General features: G+C 39.4%; 1 protein-coding gene across 1 annotated transcript in view; it reads left to right on the plus strand.

The window, feature by feature from the left end:
- DGKQ (diacylglycerol kinase theta) overlaps nucleotides 1-25,644 on the plus strand; it is an 89,079-nt gene that overhangs the window by 55,529 nt on the left and 7,906 nt on the right. The window contains exons 11-22 of the mRNA XM_053932529.1: nucleotides 2,025-2,079; nucleotides 2,949-3,010; nucleotides 3,276-3,426; nucleotides 4,260-4,298; nucleotides 5,914-6,029; nucleotides 13,702-13,853; nucleotides 15,198-15,346; nucleotides 15,914-16,095; nucleotides 17,566-17,666; nucleotides 21,815-21,961; nucleotides 23,205-23,316; nucleotides 24,712-24,864. Coding sequence (XP_053788504.1) covers nucleotides 2,025-2,079; nucleotides 2,949-3,010; nucleotides 3,276-3,426; nucleotides 4,260-4,298; nucleotides 5,914-6,029; nucleotides 13,702-13,853; nucleotides 15,198-15,346; nucleotides 15,914-16,095; nucleotides 17,566-17,666; nucleotides 21,815-21,961; nucleotides 23,205-23,316; nucleotides 24,712-24,864 — 1,419 coding nt within the window. The remainder of the gene's footprint in view (nucleotides 1-2,024; nucleotides 2,080-2,948; nucleotides 3,011-3,275; nucleotides 3,427-4,259; nucleotides 4,299-5,913; nucleotides 6,030-13,701; nucleotides 13,854-15,197; nucleotides 15,347-15,913; nucleotides 16,096-17,565; nucleotides 17,667-21,814; nucleotides 21,962-23,204; nucleotides 23,317-24,711; nucleotides 24,865-25,644) is intronic.

The raw sequence follows: 25,644 nt of genomic DNA on the forward strand, positions 1-25,644 counted from the left end.
TTTGCTAGCATGCCAAACCATTGGCAGGCCCAACCTCCCCAGTGTGGAGACACAAAGCTGTAGTGTGCACATTTTAGTCAGCACCTGGGGCCTGTGAGCACACCAGCAAATCAGCACAGTTCCACTGCTCTAGGGCACAGCCATGCTCGCAGAGGGTGACTGCTGCCCTTTGTGGTTATTTACGGGGTACATAAGAATATGCATGTGACTAGCTCTCTGTAATAAGTGATAATCATGATCTGTCTAGGTGTATCCAGCTGTGTAAAGCATGCAGCTTATTTTGGCTACAGGATACTTCCAGGATTTTTTTATCAGTCCATTTCCTCAAGTGCTGTGGGCATTTTAGCCAAAATAGGAATAACCATGTCCAAAGTTTCGTCTCATCTGAAAAAGCAATTGTCAAACAGTATAGATGGAAATTCTGTTAGGGAAAGATCTTCACACGTCTGTATTTGGGCAGCCAGATGTATGCTGTAAGAGACTTAATTCTTTGGCTCAATTGCAATTTCTTCAGTAGTGGTAATTTTTAAATGCTCTACTTGTTTCTCTGTATAAATATGCACATACAGGAAATCTCTTTTTAATATCCAGAATTTGCCTGTGCTGCCAGTTGCTTCCGTCAAGTATGAGACAAAGCACATGTAGGGAATTGAGGCTGTTAACACCTCCACTCGTGACACATAAAGAGCGGCAGTGTGTTATTTTTCTTGGCCCCAGTCAGCTCCTGAGTGCCCGGCTTGGGCACCTCGGCTTCTCGTCGGGGCCGGCGCTTGCCGCGATTTCCGGGCACTTCTGCTGCTGTGCTCCAGGGCAGGCTGCTGGCCACGCTTTGCCATCGGCGCGAGGGAGGAAATGAAGAGGCAGGGGAAAAGTCCAAATCCGTCCACGTAGCAGCTGGATGCTTTATTGGCCACGAGAGCCGTGATAGAGAAGCTGCAGCCCGCTCCCAACCTCGTGTGGACAAAAGTGGCACCGGGACTGGGGGGGAGCGGGATGATATAGGGGTGGGACAGGGAGGACAGGGAGTCCTCCCTCCCAATGAATACAGACGCTGTGGCAATGACGTGTACTACAGCGACCAATGGGAACACAGCAGGGGTGGACACGAGGCTTTGGGGCGAGTGGGATCGCGGGAATGGGGTGACGGGCACAGAATCCTCAGGAGTTGGCAGGGAGTGGTTACAAGAGTGACAGGGGGAAGCTCCAGTGGCAGGCAGCCTGGAGCTAACCACCACAGGGGGGGAAAACACGGGGAATGCACAAGGGTACACAGAACCGGCAAACTAACAAAGATCAGAACCCCTAATCTGAACCCAGACCCGGGATGCAACAATAAAGCAAGATCATTTGTTTCTTGAGTCTCAAGGCCAAAATTTAAAACCCTTCCTCCTGAATGTCCTTCAATCCTGGATGTCATGTTTGCAGGGTTTCAGTCATTGTTGTAAATAATACAGTTCTTGGTTGTGCCAGCTCTTCTGGTCCAGCTGCAAGGGACTTGAGTGGGCCCTGGCAATAGCTTGGAGAAGAGACTGTGGCACATATGAAGAGGGTTTTGTTCCATCAGTGCCTGGAGTGTCCCAGGAATAGGGAATGGTCAGCCTGCTTTTGCCAAGCTGGTTCCTGGCCAATCTTCTCCAAAAGCAGGCTCATTCCCAGTCCTGCATGCTTTCTCTGGAAGGACCCTCAGGAAATAATCCAAATGAGCTAGCTGCTCATTGCTGAAGCAGGAATGGGATTAACCGTGCTGTACAGGGGTCCCTTCGCAATGTGGCTGTGAGAATGCCAGTGTTTTTAGGAACATGGGAGCATGATGCTATGAGTGTGTAAAATGAAGATTATTCCTGTCTTGGAGTTGGTTGGAGGAAGAACATCATGGTTGATTTTAAAAGATTTAAATTTTAAGAAATGTTTCATTTTCCATGCTATTTTATACACCATGGACAGGATATAACATGCGATAATGTAAACATCTGGCAAAATTATGTCGGTCAGAAGCTGCATTTACGTGCTATATCTTTTGGCAGATGGAGTGCCTCCAGAATTTCAAATTGGTGGAAGTGCTTATGGGCAGTAAGCAAGGTAAGTGATGGAGCATTGGCCAAAGACACATCTGATCTCTGTGGAGTTTTTCCCCCATTCTAACAGTCACAGTTCATTTTCTACAATAAAAAACAAAAATGAAAATAAACTTCATGGTGATGTTGAAATACTTATTCAGAAGTGATGCTGATTCTTTTCAATCCTGTGTGTCAAGCGGGAATAAGATTCCCCTTCATTATTACATAAAAACTCATTTGTGATTTCTGGTGTTCTCCAAGTTGACATCCCTTTGTGCTTTAGTGTTTGTAAGGTTGCATGGAGAAATAAAGACCTTGATCTAATGCTGACCACAGCTGAATAAATATCTTGGTAGTTCAAATACTGTCTCGATGCTTTGCTTTATTTGCAAGCATTATTGTGAAGTTGTTTCATAAGGTTATTGTAGCTTTGTGAATATCATAACCTTTGCTGGTTTCTGGTGCTCTGTTTTAAAGCATCATTACCTTACATTCAGTGAAAGTTGTTAGAATTGTTTTAATGTTTTGATAAAACACAGAAGTTGGTTATTTTTGTACTTGTTAGGAAATATAGTTTGAAAGTCTTCTGTCAGACTGTTAGATTATTACCAAAGTACTGCTTGTCTTTTAAGTGGGTTCAGGCTGTTTCTGCCTGTTTTTAAAGGAGAGCAGTATTTAAGAACTGTGGAAAGAGTCAGACTGTTCCAAGTACCTATGTATTTTTATTGTTGGATAAGACGTAGCTCACATTTGCATGGTCCTTTATAAGAAAATTAGTTATATGGAGAGCTGTACTTTTCCCTTAATTTTTATTCTTTTTGTTTTTGTGTAATATAGCCTGATAATAATTTACATGCTTTCTAACATGATTAACGTTCTTGCCCTCCCCAGTTCAGCGCATGGTCTTGGACAATCAGGAACTGATTCTTAACAGACTCAAGGACATAAGAAAGGTAAATCTGAAAAAGAAACATGATTTTTTTTTTTGTTTTTTAGCAAGTACAGAATCCCCTTTCTTACAAAAAAAGTGAGTCATTGGTTACCCCCTAAGCAGGCTCAAGAGTAGAGAAGCTAACTGCTTGAACTGAAGTTTGTTTCTGTTTCTGGTATCCTCTAGGCATAGAGCACATGATTGCTAAGTGTGGAACTATTTTGGATTTTGCCTCACAATATCTTTTTGCCAAATGTCATATCATTTATTTTCCTTTATTTTGGTAGACTTCAATACGTCAGATGAATCAAACAAGATTTTACATTGTGGAAAACAATAAATCCATTGTACAAGTAAATTTATTTGTTGGTGGCCTTCCACCTCAGCTTTCCTCTGAAGAATACACAAATATTCTCAAAGAAGAATTAGCTATCAAAAGTAAGTAAACAACTACATTTTCAGACACATTAACTTGTACAAAACAAAATTTAGTAGCATCAATAGCTCCTTTTTTTATAATTCTAACTTTTTATGACCTGATTTAAAAAAATCATTCTGCCTTTTATGTCACGTGGGCTTTTAAAATGATTTTAACATGCGCAGAGTTGCAGGAGAGATGTGACAGCTTATTATTTACAGAATAATTATTACGTTACTCTAGTTATAAGTGACTACACCTTTTTTTTTTTGTATGTTTGTGTGAAAAGGCATCACTTTTTAGAAGAATTATACATACCTTAAACTATGTGCAGAATATCCCTTGCCTTTTTTAACCTCTGACACTTTTTGTCTGGGCTGTTCTCCATGTTAGTCATGAGCTCTGTGCCCCATCATGGAGCAGTATGAGCAGTGTGTGCACACACATATGGACAGACATTCAGGGAAAAGAATTTATTTTTCTTTTTCAAAGAAGTGTAGTTGAATTTTCATAATACTCCTTCAACCAATACTTTCTATAAACAGTGTCAGGAATGTGTCATGCTTTTTGTTGCAAGAAACAAAGCATTTTTCTCAGTCTTTTATGTCACTTCAAGAGGAATTAAACTTGAAATGCCAGAAAGAATTCTTAGTCACCTTTTATGAAAATCAGTTTAGCTGTTCTTACTTGCAAAGTAAACATGAGAGGAAAAGTGTTAGTTGGAGGTTCTCCCTGTATTTGTATAACTTTTAATATTTATTTATATTATATTTATGTAACTTTTTAAAATACTTTAAATATTTACTCTAAATGTACCCAAGGTTTAATGTGTTTATATTTTTACCCTTTGCAGCAAATGTAGTATCTGTGAGTCATGTTTATCAAGCACAAGGTAAGCATTAAAATTTTTAGTCTTGCAAACAATGTCTATGTTCAAAACTGCAGTCTAATACTAGAAGCTGGAAGCTCAGAGTATGTTAGCCATAAGCAAAAAGCCATTCAGGTAAAATGCAGCACATGGATTAGTGTTGCCTTATTAAGAAAAGTTAAAAGGTTGGCTGCATGCCTTGTGTACCAGAAGGCAGTAATATTTCATCATAAAAATGAGTTTTTAAGTTGGACTTCAACTGAATAATCTAACACCATAGAACTGTTAAAAATCCTTCAAGTGAAGGATTTTTAGTCTCTGACTTCGAGAATACTAAAATTTGGTACTGCTTTTGGACTCAGTGTGACTGTTTCATAGTCACTGTTTCCTAGCAGTGTTAAGAGCTAGAGTTCAATGGCCGAAAGCTGAAGAAAATAAATGCGTTCATCCTTTGAGGTGTTTCTTTGCTTTTGCAGTATGAACTTTATTTCAGCGAGGTCAGAGAAGCCATGAGGCTTCTGACAGCTGGAGCAGCAGTGGCTCTGGGCAGCTTTAGTGCAGTGGTCAGGTGGAGATCTGCATTTGGTAAAAATTTAAAGTGTGGAATTTTCTTGTCTGTATGTTTAGATGTCTATAGTTGAGATGTTTCACATCCTTTGGCAGGCTTAACTTCCACATGTCTGCTAAATGGGTTTTTCTATAGCATGGTTTTGAAGACTGATGTGTGCTTCCTTTGGGTTATTTCCTGTCTCCACGTGACTAATTGATACTGATTGATTTTGATCTTTGCATAGGAAAAGCTGTAAAGCTTTCCAATGTACCTTCTCCTTTCCATATTTGTCAGTGGTGAATACTTGGTTTTGTGATACTTGTCCCATGTCACAGTATCATTAAACCAAATTTACATGCATGCGCTTTTTAGATGTTTCTGCTTGTATGTGATTTTTATTGCCACTTTCTTCTTATGTTTGTATTTTTGTGGTTCTTATAACTACCTAACTCTCCCATTTTGTTGCAGCCAGGTTATGTTACCAGCCTACATCTCATATACTGTCCATTTTGCATTTTTGTCTTATCCTGCCCTGTTTTCCTCCTCACCAAATATCTTACTTTACACTAACTTGTCAGTATTTATTTTGTCTTTTCTCTTTTGTCTTCCCTTCTTCCCTAACTTCTCCATTCAGAACCTAAGCCAACATAACGATCTAAACTTGATTATCAGCCCAAATATTTGCTTGCAGTAATTCTTACTGTTAATGAACAGAACTAATGGATTTTTAATAATTGGATACAAAATGAAACCTGATTACCTCTATCACTTGTGCATGATGAGAACAGAATGTTGGTAATGATAAAGAGTATGCAAATAGGCCCTACCCCTGAAGCTTAAAGGAAATATTTAAATATGCATTAGTTCCATGCTGCAGTTCTTGTCTTCAAGTTGCTTTGCTTTACCAGAAATCTGAGGGTAGGAAGGCAGGTTTAAAACATAACAACACAATTCAACTGATAACAAAGGACTGCAGAATAAGTTTTGCTGAATAATGTCCTCAGTAAACTGAGTAAACTTTTGCTGTAATATGAGACCTATTTTCTAATAATAGAAAATATAAAAAGTAGTTCTGATGCCTCTTTACAGGTGCTGTTGTACTCCAAATTTCATGTTTTTCTGAAGCTGAAAGAATATATATGCTAGTTAAAGATACTGTTGTCAATGACAAGCCTCTGAATGCTGTGGTGATTCCTGCAGTTATGGTAAGAGACAGGTTTAAATTTTAAAAATGTCTTTAAAAGAAAAAAACAACTGCTTTAAAACTCCTTCTGCTAGAACTAAATGAAAATATGTTTTATTCAAATAGGCCATACTATAAATAGTGTGACAAAAAACCCAACCAACTTCAGAGCCTGTACTTCATGTATATGATACATTCAGTGAGTTAAGTAATTTGTCCTGTTATTGTTCAATTGTCAATCTATAGTTGCCTAACTGTACAACTATAAAGGGGAGGAAACATTTTTTTCTCTTTGTTTCTTTCAATGACCAAAATGTTAAGTGGAGTTTCAGTTTCAGTTGATAATGTTTTAAAATGCTTACAAAACTTTGGTGTGGGAGCTAAATGTGTTTCCTCATTAACCATGAGGTAAAACACTTCTGCTTATTTTCTCAGTGATATTATCTTCATTTCCCTGATTCTGTAGCAGAGTTAGTTTGACTTTGTTTACCCCTTGAGGATCTCAGAAGAACGTAGTCTTCTCAAAGACTTAGTGCAAGAGTCCTTTCACAAATTCAGGCCTGATTCTGATTTATTCTTGTTGTTACTAATCACTTCCATGTGAATCAGTTTGATTAACAATAGATTCCATGTTAGTAAAGTGAGTCAATGTGAGAAGACGAAAATGATTAACTGAGCGAAGTGATATTTTTAACAACGATTATGTAGGTTCTGTCCAAAAGAGAACGTTGCCATAGTTACACAACACCTCAGCAGAAAGTATCTTGCAGTTACTATCTTTCTGGAACTGCATTATGGCGAGGAAAGTGTAAGTCTTGGTTTGACTTCTTAGAATGTCACAGAAGGTCAAAAAATTACATTATTAGTGAGAATTATCGTTCAATGGCCATAGTTGCTTACTCACATACCTGCTTTCACTCTTTAAAAATGAGTCCTACATTTGTCAAGACTTTCTGAAGGCAGAATTATGATTTTCACATGAGTAGATACTAGTGGTAGTGCTCACATGCAACTGGCAAAATCAAAAGTTACACCCCCTCCTAAAAAATTGAGAGGCTTTTTCTTATGCATGCATAGGGATTACATTTTGAGAATTCCTTAGAAATCAAGGCTCCCTTGTCCAAACTAGGTTTCAGAGTGCCTGTTGTGAGAAACAGAAAGCAGGATAAACTTTTGGGTACTTGTTTTTGGTGTATTTTAGGCTAATGTATTTTAGCCTATTTTTGTTGTCTGTGGTGTGAAGTTGAACATACTCCACTTTGTTAATTACATATGTTTGTTTTTCTGACACTGGATATGTTTGAAGAGAACTTGATGCCAGGAAAATGTGAACATTGCTATCTTTTATCTGATGCAAGATAGTTTTTAGAAACTCCAGTTTAGGGGATTGCTAGGGATTAATTTCTAATATGTAAGCAGGAGAGAGGGAGTGTACACCAGCACAAATATTTTGTTTCCATTTCAGCATGTGTTGTTTTTATTTGGTCATATCAGTGAAAGGAGCCAAGAGTTAATTTAAATGATACTTCAGGTGTTGTTTTTTTGTATGATTGTCCATCCAGTTTATGCAATTCACTAATTACTCAGGGTAGACTAATGGTTGATCACAGTCTTTACTTTGGGTAGCAGTTGGACTAGATGACCTCCTGCAGTACTTTCCAACCCAGGCTATCTTTTAGCCTGTGGTAATATTAGTCTTTGTTTATATGTGTGATGATTTAAGTACAGTACCAGGAAGTACACAGGAACTGACCCAATAATAAATTTACACTATGTTTGACATTTCTTTTGTGAGTAAATTACAAAGAAATTGGGAATGAAGGGCTAATGATTTTTTCAAATTGCCAGTTAAATTAAAGAAAAACCCAACCAACAAAAAACCAAAACCAAAATATCCCTTCTTAAAAATTGGTAAAAGCACAGAAGTATTGGTGGTTTGTAGATTGCTAGTCTTATTTTTCTGAGGTGAAATTTGCTTTCTCGGTGTCTGACATGCTGTCTAAGGAGGAGGCGTGATTCTAGTCTGGCATGCTCAGGCCTACCCAAAGCAATTCACCCTCTTATTACCGTTACTGAGAAATCTGAGCTCAGAATCAGTTTGCATAAGCTGCTTATTAGAAAGTCAAGCATTTAGTGTTATTAGATGTATTGATCTGCTCTGCTGTTTCAGGCCTTTAGGAATTTAATCAAACACTTTTTCATTTCACAATATTCAAATAAATGAAAATATTCTCTTCGGTGGAATGTGGGAAAAAAAAGTGCACTGTGTTATAAAGCTGTTTAGCTGCTGTGTGTAAGGAACTGCGGGGACAGTTTGTTTTCACTCTTTGGTATCAATTCAAGGTGAAAGATATTGCAGGACTAAATCTTTCAATTCAGAACTAATTTAACAGAACTTGTTTTGCAGCACAGGCAAGCAAGGAAGTCAGCAGACAGTATGAGGCCAAAATCACCACAGATTTTTGTGGTTTTATCACAAATGCCTTTTACTAATGGAGTGCCCTCTGATATACTGTGTTTAGATTCGTTTAGAGTAGCAAGAAAATATGTAGAAGATTCCCAAGTAGATGAAACATTCCATTTCATTCATTCTACTAAATCCTCACACAAATATTTACAACTTAAAAGCATCATAGTTAAATGAGCATTTTAGCCGAAACATGACTGGTTGCTTTTCACCCTTCTGAAAGGGTTGTCACTTTTTTCACCCTTTGCTGGAACGGTTTTCAAGGATTGGAATGGACTGCCCCAGGAAGCAGTGGGGTCACCAATCCCTGGAGGTGTTCAAGAAGTGACTGGACATGGCACTTTGTGCTGTGGTCTAGTCAACAAGTGGTATTCAGTCAAAGGTTGGAATTGATGATGTTACAGGTGTTTTTCTGACTTTTATGATTCTGTGATTCTTCCATTTCTGCAATATGCCAAAAAATAAAGAAAAGGCTTGGGGGTTGACCCAGCTGCTCCTCCAGTAGTGTTGCAACACCTTGCACATAATTTCTCATCAGGTAATGGGTCCTTTCTGGCCAGGGTGGAGAAAATTTTGTGCTTGGGGCATTGTGAGTCCTTGCACATGGAACATCCTGCTGACAGCCATTTGCAAATGTTGAATTCTACTGTGGTGAATTCTGCAGTTCTTGGAGACAGCCCACTGCCCAGGAAGATGTGCTGTGGTTGTCACACTGATAGGGCTGGTGGCACAGAACACCTTGTTCTGCTTTGTTGTGAGATGTGATTACACAGTACAGTCAATGGAAGGGGGATTAGCATGGATAATAAACATCTTGCCCCAGTTTAAAACGGTATTGTGCTACTCCTGACAAATTAAGCAATTCACAGTGACTGTCAGTGTCTAAATCATGCAGCCTCCTTCAGCTGTCTGTAAGAAAGGAGCAATAAATTCCTTCCTGAATTGCAGCCAACACAAAACCCTTCTTCAGATTTCACTCCTTAAGCACAGCACTGAAGCCAGGGCTAAAGGGGGAAAGGAGTCCTCAGGCTGTGAGTCATATACTTTCTTCTGCCCAGTAACAAACTCATTCCTCTGTCCCCAGTGGGGCTTTATTAAGGAACTTTTAAAAATTGTGCAGCTATAGAGTGCTACCCTTGTGACTGTCAGTAATTGTAACAAAGAGTGTGCTCTTGAGAAAGCACAGCACCCTACTCTACTGTACAAACTGTCAAGAGTTTTTAATTCTTACCAAAAATAATTGTTTTCTTAGAAGCTGGCCTTTATCTGGGGATGTAGCTGTGTTTCTTACTCCTGTAAGCTTAATGAAGAGTTGTGATGGGAAGCAAGCACTGTAAGGACAAGCACTTTCTTTAAATCTTATTTTTATTCTGAGTAGCTGCATCTAAATGGGTATAGTTAGAAATTCACATTGGAAGTTACCTTAACAAAGATGGGTTTGAGTAGTAGGATTATTCACTTTACACTAACTACTGATTTTTTATTAGTTCCAGGCATTCGCTGTAGCTGCTTGTAAATCTTAGTAGCATTCAGGGTATATATTTAACTGGTTTGGGGGTTTTTATGTAGAGTATTGACACTTGATAAGAAATACCATTGGCAATTTACAGTAGAAACTGTAAATACATATTTGCAAGAATTTATGTTACTTGGGTAAGATCTCAGACAACTTTATAAAACACAGTTGTCCTTTTGAATGCCTTAGAGTGTACCATGTCTCAGAAATAGTTGTGATTCCCTTATGCTGCTTTTGAATTATTTCAGGTACTTGGTTTTAAACCCAGTGCATTAGAATGTGTCTCTAAAAGCAAGTAATATAAAACATGTGTTCAGCATGTCACTTCTAAATGTCCCAAACCAGTATTTTTAGAAACTGATTTCCTGAAGAAGAGAAGATAATCAATGTTCTTGTTACATTCAAGTAAGGTATTTGTTAGACTCTAGAGTTGGGCTGGTTTCTTTGCTGTTATTCTTCTTTGAAAAAATTTTTGTTACTTTGAGCTGCAGAACTTCATATTTTTCTTTTTATTATCCTATTAACCCCCTTTTTTTAAATCCCACAAGTTTCCAGGCATTATACCAAGCCTGAGGTTTCAGGTTGCTGGTATTGTTCAGAAAATGGAAATGGCTAGAGATAAATTTATGTATTTAAAAAGCTCTGAAGATGAAGAAATGGAAAGTGGACAGGAGAGAGGGTAGGGCAGAGTAAAAGCTGGACAAGGAGTGCTGGAAGGGAACAATGTGCTCTGTTACCCCATGGGACAATGATGTTTCCTTTCAGAGCTGCTCTGTCTTCTCTTGCTCGTGGGATTTAACCCCATACAGCACTACAGGCTGGGCAGAGTGGCTGAAAAGCATCCCAGCACAAAAGGGGATGCTGGGAATGCTGGTCAACATCTGGCTGAACATGAGTCGGGAGTGTGCCCAGGTGGCCTTCTTGGTATGCTAGCCTGTGTCAACAATAGTGTGGCCAGCAGGACCAGGGCAGGGATTGTCCCCCTGTACCCAGCACTGGTGAGGCCATACCTTGAGTTCTGTGTCCAGTTCTGGGCCTCTCACTTCAAAAAGGACATTGATGTGCTGGGGTGTGTCCAGAGAAGGGAACAAGGCTCACAAAAGGACCAGAAAACATGTCTTATGAGAACTGGCTGAGGGAGCTGGGGTTGTTCAGTCTTCAGAAGAGGCGGCTCAGGGCTGACCCCATTGCTCTCTAAAACTCCCTGAAAGGAGGATGTAGTGAGGTGGGGGTTGGTGTCTCCTGCCGGGCCTGCAGGGAGAGGACAAGAAGAAATGGCCTTAATCTGAGACATGGGAGTTTCAGATTAGATATTAGGAAAAAAAAAAAATTATCACTGTCAGAGTGGTCAGGCATTGAAAAAGATTGCCCAGGGATGTCACCATTCCTGCAGGTGTTTAAGAGGTATCTGGATCTGGTGCTGGTGATGTGGTTGAGCGGTTTAAGTGTTACAGTGGCAGTGCTGGTTGGGCTTGATGATCCTAATGTTGTCTTCCAACCTTGATGATTTTGTGATCATCAAAGAGCTATTCTAAGTGGGATATGGCAAATGATGATGCAGGAACTGATAGAATAATGATATGGCCTTTACTTCTGAAAACACCAGAGCTCTGCTTACTCTTCCATTAATGCTTGAATGGCTCAAGGGGACGAAATCCACTTGTCTCTTTGGGAAGTGCGGATCCTTGCTATTGACTTAATACCCAAGGAATCCCTTTTGTGACAGTGGCATGCATTATGTTCCATAGACTTCCTTTGCTGCCTACAAATTTCCTTTCCATGTGCTTAATTACCCTTGTTACGTGTTGGGCATGCTTTGAGTAATTGCTTCCCCCTTTCCAATGTACATGTTTGGCCTGAATGTAGAGGCCAAAGGTGTTTTGACTTCAGTTGTCAGTCTAGCATGAAGGTAGTTCCTTTGGAGAGAGCTGTGTGCACATCTTTCAGCCTCTTTATCATCAACCTACTTGTTTTGTCTGCAGTGGAACCTTTCCAGTAAAATAAAACATTGAGGGTTTTTTGGCTGTTTGTCCTCCAAAACAGCCCTTATTTGGCTCATTTATTTTTCAAGAAAACAGATATATTTTTAAACTGAATGTCTTGTAGAATCTGATGGATGAGGAAAGAAGGGGTCAGTGTGTGCCTACTTGACCAGCCTTTTAGTCAACACATACCTGCTTAGTGTTCCTCTTCTCAATGTTTTCTCTTTATCAAGAGACAAATCACACTGGATGGCAGAGTGCATTTCTCATGCAAGCAATGTTAGAAGAGAAGGATTTTTATGTGTTTGTCAGCATATTGACACATCTGGCAGGGTGTGACTTGCAGAGGATTAGCACCCAGCTCTTCTAAGAACAGAAAGTTAGAAGAAATCTCTCAAGTACTGTGAAGATGCAAACAATCATTTGTTTGTAAAGTGCTTAAATCAGGTCGCAGGTCTGGGATGTCTCAATGTTGGACTCCATCTTTCATCCCCACAAATATAACTCATAAATTTGACCTGATTTCCCTGTTGTTCGCCTCAGATCATGGTCTCTGGTGGTTGCTCACAGGCAGCAGCTGAAAGGCTCTCTGGGTGCCTCCTCCTCCCATCTGTAGCTGTTGGTATCTCTCCACATGCCTGCATGCTGCAGTCATGCTGCTGCCTCACCGACCCCTGAATCATTCTTGTCTAAACTGACTTATATTTAGCACTGTTGTTCTGTTCCCTGAATCCATCCAGTCAGCTGCGTGACAAATTGCTGTTCCCTGAATGGTGTCCAATTTGTAAATAACAATTACCACAACTTAGGGACCATGGCAAACCACTTCTGTTTAGAAGTACAGTTGTTGAAATGTCCAGTGGACTTTTCTGACATGTACCTGCACCCCAGCCTTGTGGCAGGATGGATGAAAGGTGTACTGATGATTTCTAATCTTTCTAGAACTACTTAGAAATCATTTTACAGAACTCATGGGTGGACAGGCTGGTTGAACACTAGTCCCAAGGTGCATCTGTTGGCTGGAAGTTTTGACCTCCAGTGAGGCTGCAGATATTGTTCCTGTGCAGTCCATGGAGTGCCCCAGGAAATCACACCTCTGCCATGTCCAGTGGCTTCCTTTGCAGTTTCTGGAGGCTTTGAGAGTCCTTTCAGCAGCAGCTTCAGTAGGTCATAAGATACTGGCACCCTGAGTAGATCCTCATGATGAAAAAGCTTAGCTTACATATTTTTAAAAGAAGCTTTCAGCTTCTAATTTCATAGGGTGAGGTACACCACTGTCTGCCCAAAATATCTTCATTTTAAAATGCTTTATCCTTGTAAATTGACATGCATGCTAAGACAACCACAAAACTAAAGAAAGATTTTCAGTTGGTTTGGGGAGAAGTTCTCGCTTTTCAAGGAAACTGTTTTAATTGTACAGAACTCTTATCCCTCACACTGTTTTTTGGCCAGACTCTTTACTGAAAATGCATAGGAACGGTTACTTAAAATGCCTTTGTTTCTAATGTCAGACTCAAATGTGGATTTGAAGTTGGTTAAGGAGCCTTCAATTCCTAGGGAAGCAAGATCAGAAGCTAACCTGTCCATTGGCTGGACATTGAATCTTTTTATTTATAGAATCTGGATTTTTTTCATAGGCATCAAGGAAGCATCAGATAATATTTCTGAGATGCAGAATTTTCCTGCCTTTTCATGGCATTGACTTATCCTTTTTCTTGATTTCTTCCAGGCTTCCAAGATACCACAGAATTGTTGCCCACTTCTTGTATTTGTGAATCCAAAAAGTGGTGGTCTAAAAGGTCGGGATCTGCTGTACAGTTTTAGAAAGTTGTTAAACCCTCATCAAGTCTTTGAACTTACCAATGGGGGCCCACTGCCTGGGTAAGTCATCATGTTTATTTTTTTTTTTTTAATTCACATTGTTTTGTTATGTTTTTAAAAGGGTAGACGAGATTCACTTATTTTGAAGATCTAAATTGCTTCTGTTCTGTGCCTGAAGATCAGGGCAGTAGATAATTTCCTTCTGACTGTTCTTATTATTTAAACATATTTAAACTTTGGGATTGTCTAAAGAAAAGAGAATAGAGTAGTTCCTGATATATATACTTCTGTCAAATCTAGCAGAGTCTGGCCCTGGGAAAGTGATATATGCACTTTACAGTAGCACATACTTAATAATTATTGAAAATAAATAGATTTTATAATTGAATGGACATGGAAAGAGAAACGTAACATTTCCTGATGAGGGTGGATTTTTGCTTTTATTTCTTCTGATGTTTCATGGGAACTACCAGGAAAGTACAATAAAATTTTCTCTTTTGACTCTTGAAACTTGGCCACAGTTTCAAATTAACAGGGTTTGCCTGATCACAGCTGCAACATTTCTACAAGGAACAAAACATAATATGCTTGTAGGAAGACAGGAACTGATGACTTGATTTAATGAACCCCACTTGGTTACAGCTTCATAAAGCGATGGTTGCAGCCTATTCCTTATTCCTTCACTACTACTTTAATAACAAACTTGTCATGACAAGATCTTCAGTGCAAAAGCTTTGTGGGAAAAATGCAGCTTATGTAGGAGACAAGATAAACAAGCTACACAAACTAATTTTTCTGTCAGAACTGTATAATTCTGTTTTCTTCTTAATGCACTTCAAGCTGCAACTTCAGTAAGCAGTTCATTTTGTTTTAGCTTTGGAATCCTTCTGTAGCTTTATGGCAAAATGCTCCCACTTGTTCATTGCTTCTTGTGCAATGGGAAATAACAATTCTTTTGCATGATACGTTGGTATGTAGGATGAAAAGCCACAAAAGGTAAGCATCACAAGGAAAACAGTACTATGAAGAAGAAAATGTACTGTGATAACTATGACTAAATACAAAAACACCACCCATAATCAACGTCTCCTCTAGGACTTAGAGAGTTACAGATGTTCACATTGAAATTATGACTAGTTAGGTCTCTGTGCCCTTGAAAAAGGAAGTGACTAACCATTTAGTTCTGTCTGTGAAGAATCATAGAGGAATATTTCTAAAATCATCTTTATCTACAACTTCATATTTTTCCATTCACTTTGTTGAATTTGATCCAGAAACTGATGTTAAAGGGGCATGGGCAGAAATCAATAATACCGTGTTATTTTAAATAGTATATTGGGACTTTGCATTTCCTATATTCCATTGTAACTTTTCTTTTCCCCTGTGCTTTGCTTCACAATGGAGGTTTCACACGTTCTCCAAAGTCCCCTCCTTCCGAGTGCTGGTGTGTGGAGGGGACGGCACTGTTGGCTGGGTCCTTGGTGCCCTCGAGGAGATCAGGCACAAGCTGGTGTGCTCAGAGCCCTCAGTTGCCATCTTACCTTTAGGAACAGGTGAGAATCACAGCAAGAACAGAAGCTGAGCAGAGAAGCCCTCTGGAAAGTTTTATCTTTATCTGTCTGACAAGGACTCAGTTTTGCAGCTAAGATGCCATGAGATTCAGTTCTGGCTGGTGCTGCAAAGTAAATCACAGTATTGCCTTTTCAAGAAAATGTCAGTTGTGCTTTCAGAAAAACAGCATCAGGAGAAACAAGCAGCAGAGTGTTGATATGTGTGTGGGTGAGTGGGCAGGAGTTGAGAGGGCAAAATACCCTCCTCCTGACAACCACAGGTGCATCAGCCTTTGCTGTAAGACAGCAAAATCAGTTGCTCCCTGGTGTCTCAACTCCACAACAAGTTTTTCTACCACTTTTTGTGGAAACACTCCAGTGTCTATATGCAATGGTAAGCACATGTGCAGACACAACACAGCTTAGATTTTTTTTTCCTGCTAGTTAGCTCTTCCTTCCAAACAAATGAATTCTGTGACTTGATTGGAGCACCTTAGTGCAGTGTGATTTGTAAAACAGGGCTGATGCACTGATTATGAAACACAATCACTGTTCTTCACTGTTGCCCAGGTAATGACTTGGGGAGGGTCTTGCGCTGGGGAGCTGGCTACAGTGGGGAGGACCCATACTCCATTTTAATTTCTGTGGATGAGGCGGATGATGTTCTTATGGATCGCTGGACTATCCTTTTGGATGCAGAAGAGCCAGCTGAAGGTGCAGAAAATGGCATTGCGGAGCCTGAGCCTCCCAAGGTGAGCTGAGCACCATTTGGGTGTGATTCTTAGGAACTGTTGCTCTAGTGAAAATCACAAAGAGGATGGGTATTAACATAGTTTAATTTTTACTGCTTACTTGTCTTTGTGCTTGGGACTTACTGGGCTGTTTCCTGGTGAATACAGCACACGTCTGGACCTAGTGTTTCAGTTCTGGCAGGGTTGGTTGACTGCAGAGCATCTTTTGTAGCTATTTAGCAAAAAGCATCTGATAGAGGATTAATGAAAATATTCACATGGTGATAGCATTCCTATTTGCTTCAGCTGGAAAGAAAATTATTTCTCAAATAAGAAAAGGCTTTGGAAGAAATGCCAAAACACTTTCCAAAACACTTGTAAAAACTGGAGTGTCAACCAAAAAACACTCCCTTCCCCAGGAAGTACTTTCATATTTTCTTTCACAGTTTAAGAAATTACTAGGAGTTGCTAGCATATACAGGAAGTAAATCCTTCCATCATCTTACTGCTATTGTGTGTCTGTATATGTGTCATCTGTTATTTGCATTTTTTGAGTGAAAGTCACTGTCACTTGGTTCATATGAGCTTGTTTCTGTTTAGGAAAATAAAAATGTTGATTGTAGATGGTGATTTTGGAGCTCTATGTGAATCCTGGTTCAGTCTCTTTTCAGATGAAAGGAAGAAATCGGACAAGGAGCTTGCAAAAAAAAAAAAAAATAGTAGGAAATCATAACAATGGTAGCAATTGTCCAAGATTTTAGTCTGGTCACTGGAAAATCCTAGACATTATGAGTCAATTGGAGAATTTAAGAGGTTCAGTTTCCAGCTATTTTTCACTTGGTGGAGACAGGGGCTTTTTTTCCATCTGCTTTTTAAAGGTGAAGGATGAGAGAGTAAGGCCTAGGATAAAAGAGTTATAGAATGAACTGGCATGCAAAGAAAGATTTAATGGAAGAAATGGTCAAAATCTGTAGAAACTTGAGATTGGTATATAGGGAGCTAGTTAAAATGCAGCTGAGTAGGTGAAGTCAAGTTGTTCATTCATCTGGTGTAAGCTGGTCACCTTCCAAAGTAAGAGTGTCTTCCCAATGATGTAATATAAATCCATGGCTGATGCCAAAAATAATAGTGGCATTAGTGTTCAGCAGCTTATGAAGTTATTGCATAGAATTGCTTTGAGCGGTTGAGTTGCTTTTATTTCTGTATTTGTTTTTATTTCTGCCTTATTATGCTTGTTACTTTTAATTAAAATATTTCATTTTGAAGTTTCTGATACTTTGGAAATAATGACTAAGCATGTCAACAGTTGTTCATGTAGTTTTATTTTTAGTGACGTGTTTCTGGAAAATGTTTTCCAGAATCTGTCAAGATGCAAGCGACTTGGAAGAATCATCTGCAAAACTTGCTTTTGTTGAAAAACTTTGGAACGTCTTCATTTTTCATTTATAAATGTAAGCAGGAAATGATAACTTTTTTGTTCCTTTTGGTCAGGTTGTACAGATGAACAATTACTGTGGTCTTGGCATTGATGCAGAGTTGAGCTTGGACTTTCATCATGCTAGAGAAGAAGAACCAGGGAAATTTAATAGCAGGTAATCCGGGAAACAAGGTATGAAGTTCAATTCTCTGGTATTGTACTACTTCTAATTTACAGTACAAATTATAATCTTAAATGCTACAGGTATCCACTAATATGGCTTGTGGCAGAGCTGGGACAAGGAGGAATTAAGCTAGCCAGGATGTCACAGTCACAAATTTCCTGTGTTTTGTTGGTTTGGGTATGGTTTGGGGTTTTTTTTCCTCTACTGAGAGAGCACCAAAGCAGTGTTTGGAAGCCATGTCATTGTTGTTCAGTAATCTTAGTTGCCAATAACTGCATTGTTGAGTTCAGTGAAATTTTGAGATAGTGGAAATATTTCAAAGCCTTTAGCAAGAGTGAGGGTAGTGCTGCTACATGAGCAATAAGCACTGTTCAGAAGTATTCACAACTTCTACTGCACCTTTTGCAGTTTTGCCTAGTGCTGTTGCAATGCCTGCATGCTGGTATTAAGGATAAAAAACTCTCTGTATCTCAGTCTACAATCATGTTATTAAAAATGTGTTGACAGAGACCTTCCTCCTCTCTGGCATGCATGTCAGCCAGTAATGGGACTTTTTCTTCTTCCCATAATTACTGAAATTGATGAGCAAAAGAAATCATGTCTGTCTAATTAATCAGTAATTCTTTACAGAAACTGGTTTTGTTTGCTTTCCCGTACATTTGTGATTAAATGCCTTCTAAATTGTCTCTTGGTTGCCAGAGTTACAGCCAGTTATGCAGTGTTCAAACTGTAACTATTAAAAATATTCTCTGACCAGTTATGAGTGCAATGATGTGTAATCCGACCTATCTTGTAGTGTTCTGCCTATCATTACAGGCATTGCTCATGGTGCTTTTCTTAAAAACTGACTTACACAGTTGATGTAAATATAGGTGGCTCCTGTTACATAAGTTGCTGCTAGCCACAGGTTTACATTTTCAATATGCTTGACTGAAAGCATCGTAGGTAGAAAATCAGGCAATAAGTTTGTGTGTGGCAGCGTCCGTTCTAGTAGGTGAAACTTTTCTAGATGGACTTGTGCATTTAATATAATGTACAAGTTATGTTCATTCTTTCTTCAAAATATACTACTCCATATTTGCAAAGCTGCAGCATTTCAAAATAGGCATCCTATTCTTATTGCCACTGCATTTAAGGGATATACTTTGATTGCTGTTGCCGTGTGTGCTTTTCATCCCTGTCATCTTCATCTCAGTTATTTCCCAGTGTGCAGCATCCATAGTGCAGTGGACAATGTCTTGGTATCATTCTTGCAGGGTGACTTGAAGGACTTGTGGGAAAGAAGATAATTAATTTTTTTTCCCCAATATATACTTCTGAAAAGGAAACATGAAATAATGAACTGATACTGAGGTGTATTTTTGTGGAAGCCAAAAGCTTGTTCATACTAACAGTGCTGACACATGATACTTACTTGTGACTGCCTGTGAAAATGACTGCTAAAATAGTTGAATTTATGCTTCCTCCTCATAAGCAAGTACACGCTCTTGTCAGTAATATTAGCTTGTTCTTTTTTTTTTAATTATTTCTTGTAAATTAACTAAAGATCATATCTACTTAATGCAAGATGCAGCAGCTGCTGGCAGACGAACTCTTGAGCGCAGAACAGGAAGTTTTGGGCTGTGGCAACAGAAATTGCAGGTAGTCCTTGGAATAAATACGGGCTTGAGTGCTCTTCTGAAGCAAGACCTTAAAATGATAAATGTCCCAAAAGCTATGTGCTCTCTGGCCTCACTCAATAGAGTCTTTTTATGCTCTGGACTGCTTACCTTTAGCTAACAGCTCAAGGTGCAGTGATAACACCCCTGCAGGAATTCAACGCTGATCTTGCATTGCAGGGCAGATAAAAATAGTGTATATTGTGACAGTGATCATTTGCATTGGTAAGTGCCAAACTATATGAGTTTTTTTCACAGTGTAAAATTTAATGACAGGGCATCTTCCTTCATTCACAGAATCACATACGGGGTCAGATTGGAAGAGATTACAGTAGTCATCTTCTCCCACCTCCCTGCTCAAGCAGGGTCATCCCAGAGCACTTGGCACAGGATTGCATTCCAGATGCTTCTTGAACATCTCCAGTGAGGGAGACTCCACACCCTCTCTGGATAATCTGTTCCAGTGCTCAGTTACCCACACAGTAAAGAAATTGTTCCTCATGTTCAGGTTGAACTTCTGTGCATCAGTTTCTGCCCATTGCCTCTTGTCCTTGCTTGCTGCCTGGCTCCGTCTTCTTGGCACTGTCCCTTCAGATACTTACAGGTATTGATAGGGTTCCCTCTCTTCTTGAGGCTGAACAGGCCCAACTCCCTCAGCCTTTCCTGGTTAAAGAGATGCTCCAGTCCCATAATAATCTTGGTGGCCCTCCACTGGACCCGCTCCAGGAGCTTCACGTCTCTCTTGTACTGAGGAGCCCAAAACTGGGCATAGACTGAAGATGTACCTCATGAGGGCTGAGCAGAGGGGTAGGATCACCTCCCTCGACCTGCAGGTGATGCTCGTCCTAATACACCCAGGATCCAATTGGCCTCTTGGCTCCTAGGACACATGGACATGGACAGCTTGTGGTTCACCAGGACACCCCGGTTCTTCTCAAGCAGATTGCCCCCAGCCTGTGCTGGTTCATGGGATTATTTTTCCTAAGTGTAGGACTCTCCCTTTGCTCTTTGTTGAATTTCAGATTGTTTCTCTCTGCCCATCTCTCCAGCCTGTCAAGGTCTCTCTGAACAGCTGCAGAGCTGTCTGGGGTATCAACCACTCCTCCCAGCTTTGTGTTATCAGTGAACTTGCTGAGGAGGCATCTGGCTCTTCATCCAAGTCATGCCCAGGGGATCCTGGAGCAGTTTTTAGGATTGCATACTAAAGAAGAGATCACATCTTGCTTGGACCATCCAAAATGGCAGGAGATTGCCATGGCAAGCAGTTTCCTAAATGCAAGGTTTGGGAGAATATTTTGCACCATTTAATGCAAGTTTAGACTTATTTTACAGAGATATACAGCCGTTCTACAGTTAGGGCATTGTGAAGTATTCTTTCAGTTTCTGAAGGCTTCCTTCTTCATGCAACAAAAATTAATATTCCTTCGGGATATTGGAAGTGTTGTGTTTCCTACTGATATTCCAGTATTTTTCAGTTGTATCCAAATTAGACAAAAGCTGTCTTAGCATAGACACATCTTGCATGGAGCAGAAGTGTATATTAAATGGGGTTACATGAGGTACCTTTAATTTGGTGCTATTTTAAACTGTTAGGACATAGGACTAATCATTCCCAATGTAATAATTTAAGGTGACTGAAAAGTCTGAAAAGTCTCTGTCTGAAGATTTGGCTGTAACCTGCATTGGCTGTCTTCACCACTTTAATGTCTACAGTATTTAGACATAATGCTAGAGAGATTTTGCAGAGTTGAATTCCAATGACACCCATGTACTAGTAGGGTAAAATAATGGAAATTTATGCTTTTTATTTTTTAAGGTTGCCCTGAAGGCCATGTATCCAAAGGTTTCCATTATAGAAGAAAATAGCCTGTGTGTTCAACTATCTTTTGTTTATGTTATTCTTAAAATATTTTGCCATTTCTAGGGATGCCATAAAAATCTTCCTCATCTTTTTTATTCTAAAATTAGATATGTTGGAGCTCTGTCATAAGTTGAGATTACTAGTCCTGTTTTAAGTTTCTGCAGCTGAATATATTTCAAATTAATTTGGAATGTGTAAAGCAAAGATTTTCAAATGTTTTTTTGCCATAAGTATTGTAGCATTGCTTGAGAAAACAATTTAAAATTGGTCATGATGACCTCTAAGTCTTAATCAGAAATGTAATCTTCCAGTCCAGGAGTTTGCATTTCAAAGAGGCATTGTATTCAGGTAATGCTTCAAGAAGGGACAATTTTTCTGAATAAAATTGCACAATCTGCACATGCCTCAACAGCAGAATCATCCCTTAAGTAAAGGTATGTAAAGTAGCAGTTCATGGTTTATGCTTTATTTTTATGCAGTAAAGCTAGAAGAATTTGAAATGGGTTTTAATTTAAAAACTCTTTAAATATACCTGCTGGGGGACAATAGTGGTATACATACAGGGAAGAGTGCTATGCTTGGCATTACCTTTTAGTTACAAGATCCCTGTCTGCTCCTAGGTTTCACAACAAGGGAGTTTACGTGAAAGTTGGGCTGCAGAAGATAAGTCACACTAGAAACCTTCACAAGGACATAAAGCTGCAAGTGGACCAGCATGAGGTGGAGTTACCAAGTATAGAAGGACTCATCTTTATTAATATACCCAGGTAAAAAGAAGAGGAAGGATCCCTTGTGGGTACATGCTGGACTGTGTGTGTAGAATTGCTGCTTGGTATTTGAGCATCAAACGCCAAATGGTTAGGTAACAGGTAACAGGATCAATGACAACTGACCTGCACACACTTTCTGACATGCTGGGGATCGGGTACCTAAGCAGTTCCTGCAGTAAAGGCCAGATGGATTTCAACTGTCGAACACTGCCCGGGTCCTACAGGCAACTGGTCAATATACATGGAGTGTGTGATGCTACCTGGGTAGCCATGGAAGACCACAGTTCAGATACCTTTACAGGCCTATGAGTGCTTCCTTGACACCTGCAGGGAGCTAGAGTAACTGTTGTGTAATTCCACAGGAGATCTGGCTTCCTTAGATGTGATGTTGATAGAGGCAGGTTTTTTGTTTGCACAAAATGAGCAGGTAATTAGTCCTGCCATACTATTATTTTTTCAAGTACCATCTTGTCTTAAACAATCTGTATTTCTTTGCGTTTCAGTCTGAAAATGTTTTATTCAAATACTCCTTTTTACATGTACACAAATATACATTGCACATGAGAGCTGTGAAGAAGAAAAGATCCCAATTAAGTGATGAGTAGTTCATGGGGCCAAAACAATAAGCAAGTGATTTGAGTGGGAAGAGTCAGTACTGCACAAAAAGCAGCATGGTTTAAATTGTCAGAAGCATTTCAGAGGACTGAAGCACATGAATGTCTGCCTAACTACAGGTGCTTTTGGCCAGGTACAAGAATGAAATCTTGATAATTGTTTTATCTTTAGTTTCTCTTCAGTAACTTCCATGAATATTGTCAAGACCATTAAGAGCTATGTTAAGTTCTTTAATCTTGAAAATTAATTTTCAAGAAAATTAAAATTTCTTAATTTAATTAATTTAATGAATTTTCAAAATGAAAATTAAGGGTTAGTTTAGCTGTAACCTCTATTTCCCAGCAAACTAAAACTCTACAGAGTTACCTTCTTCCTATTTACACCTTTTCTTTCCAACTGAAACTATTTACTTTGCTCCTTTTACTACTAAAAGTTCTGATAAAAATTCTTCCAGATTTTAGAAAAAGAGTTCAGGCTTTTACAATGCAGGAAAACTGCTCCCTCCAGCTGGTGGGGGAGCAGAGTGTGTAGCTTTTGAAGCCTGAGAAACCAGCCCTTAGCAGGGCACCAGGGAGCATGCCCGGGGGTTAGACCACAGGTGGTCACTGGTGTGCTCTCCACACAGCTGGGGCTCTGGGGCCGACCTCTGGGGGTCTGAAAGTGACAACCGCTTTGAGAAGCCACGCATCGATGACGGCCTGCTAGAAGTGGTTGGTGTGACTGGCGTTGTTCACATGGTGAGTTGGCATCCCAGTAAGCACAGAAGAAACATATATTTTGTGGGACAGGCTTATTTATGTGACAAACAGTGCACTGCAAGTGCAATTATGCCTATTTGTTAAGGTTGGGTAAGAAGAAGTAATAGGAATTGAGAACTTGTTAAAAATCCATGGGGAAATGCTTTATGACTTAACTAGACTTTGAACCAAGTAGAGAAACATACATATGTGCATATATATATATATAAAATGCAATATATATGTATATATAAAATACAAATATATGTACGTATTATGGAATGCACTAGCTTTCTCATAACAGGTATCACAGTGTCCAAATGGAACAGTTCATGGGATGAAAAGATTTTATTCTAATATTACAAAAACATGCACCCTTCATCTAGTATATTAGTGAAAAGTCTTGTACCTCATCACAATCACAGTGGAGATTCCATCAAGACCAGTTACTTTATAATTATCTGCCACAGGCTTTCTAACACGTCACTGAGAATTAGATACTTGCTGCTCTTGATTTGAATGCTACATCAAGCATGTGGTATGCTGTTCTGCAAAGAATATTATGACTCAACTTATGCAAGTCTTTTTTAATTCTTTCATGTATTACGTATTTTTACAATGGTTTGCTATTAGTAACGCAGTCCTGTGGGATGGTAGGTTATTTTTGTCTTCATATCTTACCACTATATAAAGAAAACTGCTGCTGAAAAAGTATATATGTGGTCAGGTAGCTAGAGATAACTAATCCATAAAACCATCAAAAATGGAAAGGTAGGTGCTTAAATTTTGTGGAGCTCAATCTTTGTTGTTGGTCAATTTTATTTTGTAATTTAGATCTTCTAAAATACACTAAAAAGTTGTTTTGGTAGAGATCCTTAAATCTTTTGTGAAAGTAGAAGCAGCTTTGGAGTATAAATGTTAACAAACCTGTGCTTTGGATTTGTGATATTAAGGTTTTTACTCCCACATTTGGAGTTGAGTTTGGAAGAACTCTCTCTGATTAATAAACTGCTTTTAGACTTTGGAATTTCACATGTGCCGAAGTCTATGTGTATAATTAGGTGGTTTTGGAAGTATTTACTCTATTACAGTGTGGGAAACAAAAGCAAACAAGACCTTTGTGAGTGTATGCTCCTTGGCCAACCTTTGTGTACAGCTTTGCTTTGGGAGTTGTTTTGCCTCCCACAGCCTGCAGGGGAGTTCTCCTTCCTTGTCTAGCTGAAATAATTAATGCTGGGGCAGTAAAGGCACCCTAGTTTTGGCTAAGCAGTTTTTTAGCAGAATCTTAAAATGTCAGGTGAGAATAAAACAATATCCACCCAGTTTAATTGCAGCTAGTATTTGTACTTATTATTAGTTGGAGTAATTGATATCCTGGTTTTTATTCCCTAACAGGGTCAAGTCCAAGGTGGTTTTCGATCAGGAATCCGCATAGCTCAAGGCTCATATTTCCGTGTAACACTCCTAAAGCCAATTCCAGTTCAAGTTGATGGAGAGCCCTGGATTCAGGCCCCTGGCCAGATTATAATTTCTGCTGCAGGACCAAAGGTACTGGGTGTAGGTTTTTCTTAGCAGTTTGACTTTGTCCCTGCACGGGATGTTACCGTATTATCTGGCTTGTCTGTGTTCTACTGCTTAACCCTAAGGGAGCTGCTTAGCACTGTGTGGTAACTGACACAGCAGTTTCTAAAGAGGACAGTTTAAGAGCTTTCTGCTCTTAAACTGCTCAGGTGAGGCTCATGTTTAAAAAAATAGTCCCTGAGCTTTGGCCTAGTGATCCAATTTTTCCTCTGTATTGACATCTCCAGGCAGTGTTGCTTTTCTTGAAGCAGTGCAGTTATAAAGGCCATGGTAGTAGTGCAGTGTGCAAGGTAGGAATCAGTCTGCTGGAGAAGGGTCTGTCAGACAGTAGTAGCAAAGGAAAAAAATTAATAAGAGAGGAGCCAGGCCTGTGAAAAAGACTTGGGTAATCAGTGTCTGTTTTTTCCTGATTATCTCAATGTGTATGTAAAAGACAGCATCAGCTCCCTAAGAATTTGACTTCTCTATTGACTTTGAAATTGTGAAATAAACATTTTGAAGTAGGTGACTGTGGTGCACACCAGTCTGCACATTTGCCTGCTACCTTTGGGATGCCTTTTCAACTCACAGACATATGCTGCTATAGGCAACCTCAAAGGATATGTAGCTGTACTGGGAGGGCTACCAGAACAAAAAATTGCCCTTGCTGAGGAGAAGAAAGTGAAAGAGAAGGTCATATCTCAAAGTTTCAGGATATATTAAAATTTTGTTCTTTTCATGAGAAGAAGTGGGAGGGAAAGAGAGAGA

The sequence above is a fragment of the Vidua chalybeata genome, chromosome Z, assembly GCF_026979565.1.
Source record: "Vidua chalybeata isolate OUT-0048 chromosome Z, bVidCha1 merged haplotype, whole genome shotgun sequence".
Lineage (NCBI taxonomy): Eukaryota > Metazoa > Chordata > Aves > Passeriformes > Viduidae > Vidua > Vidua chalybeata.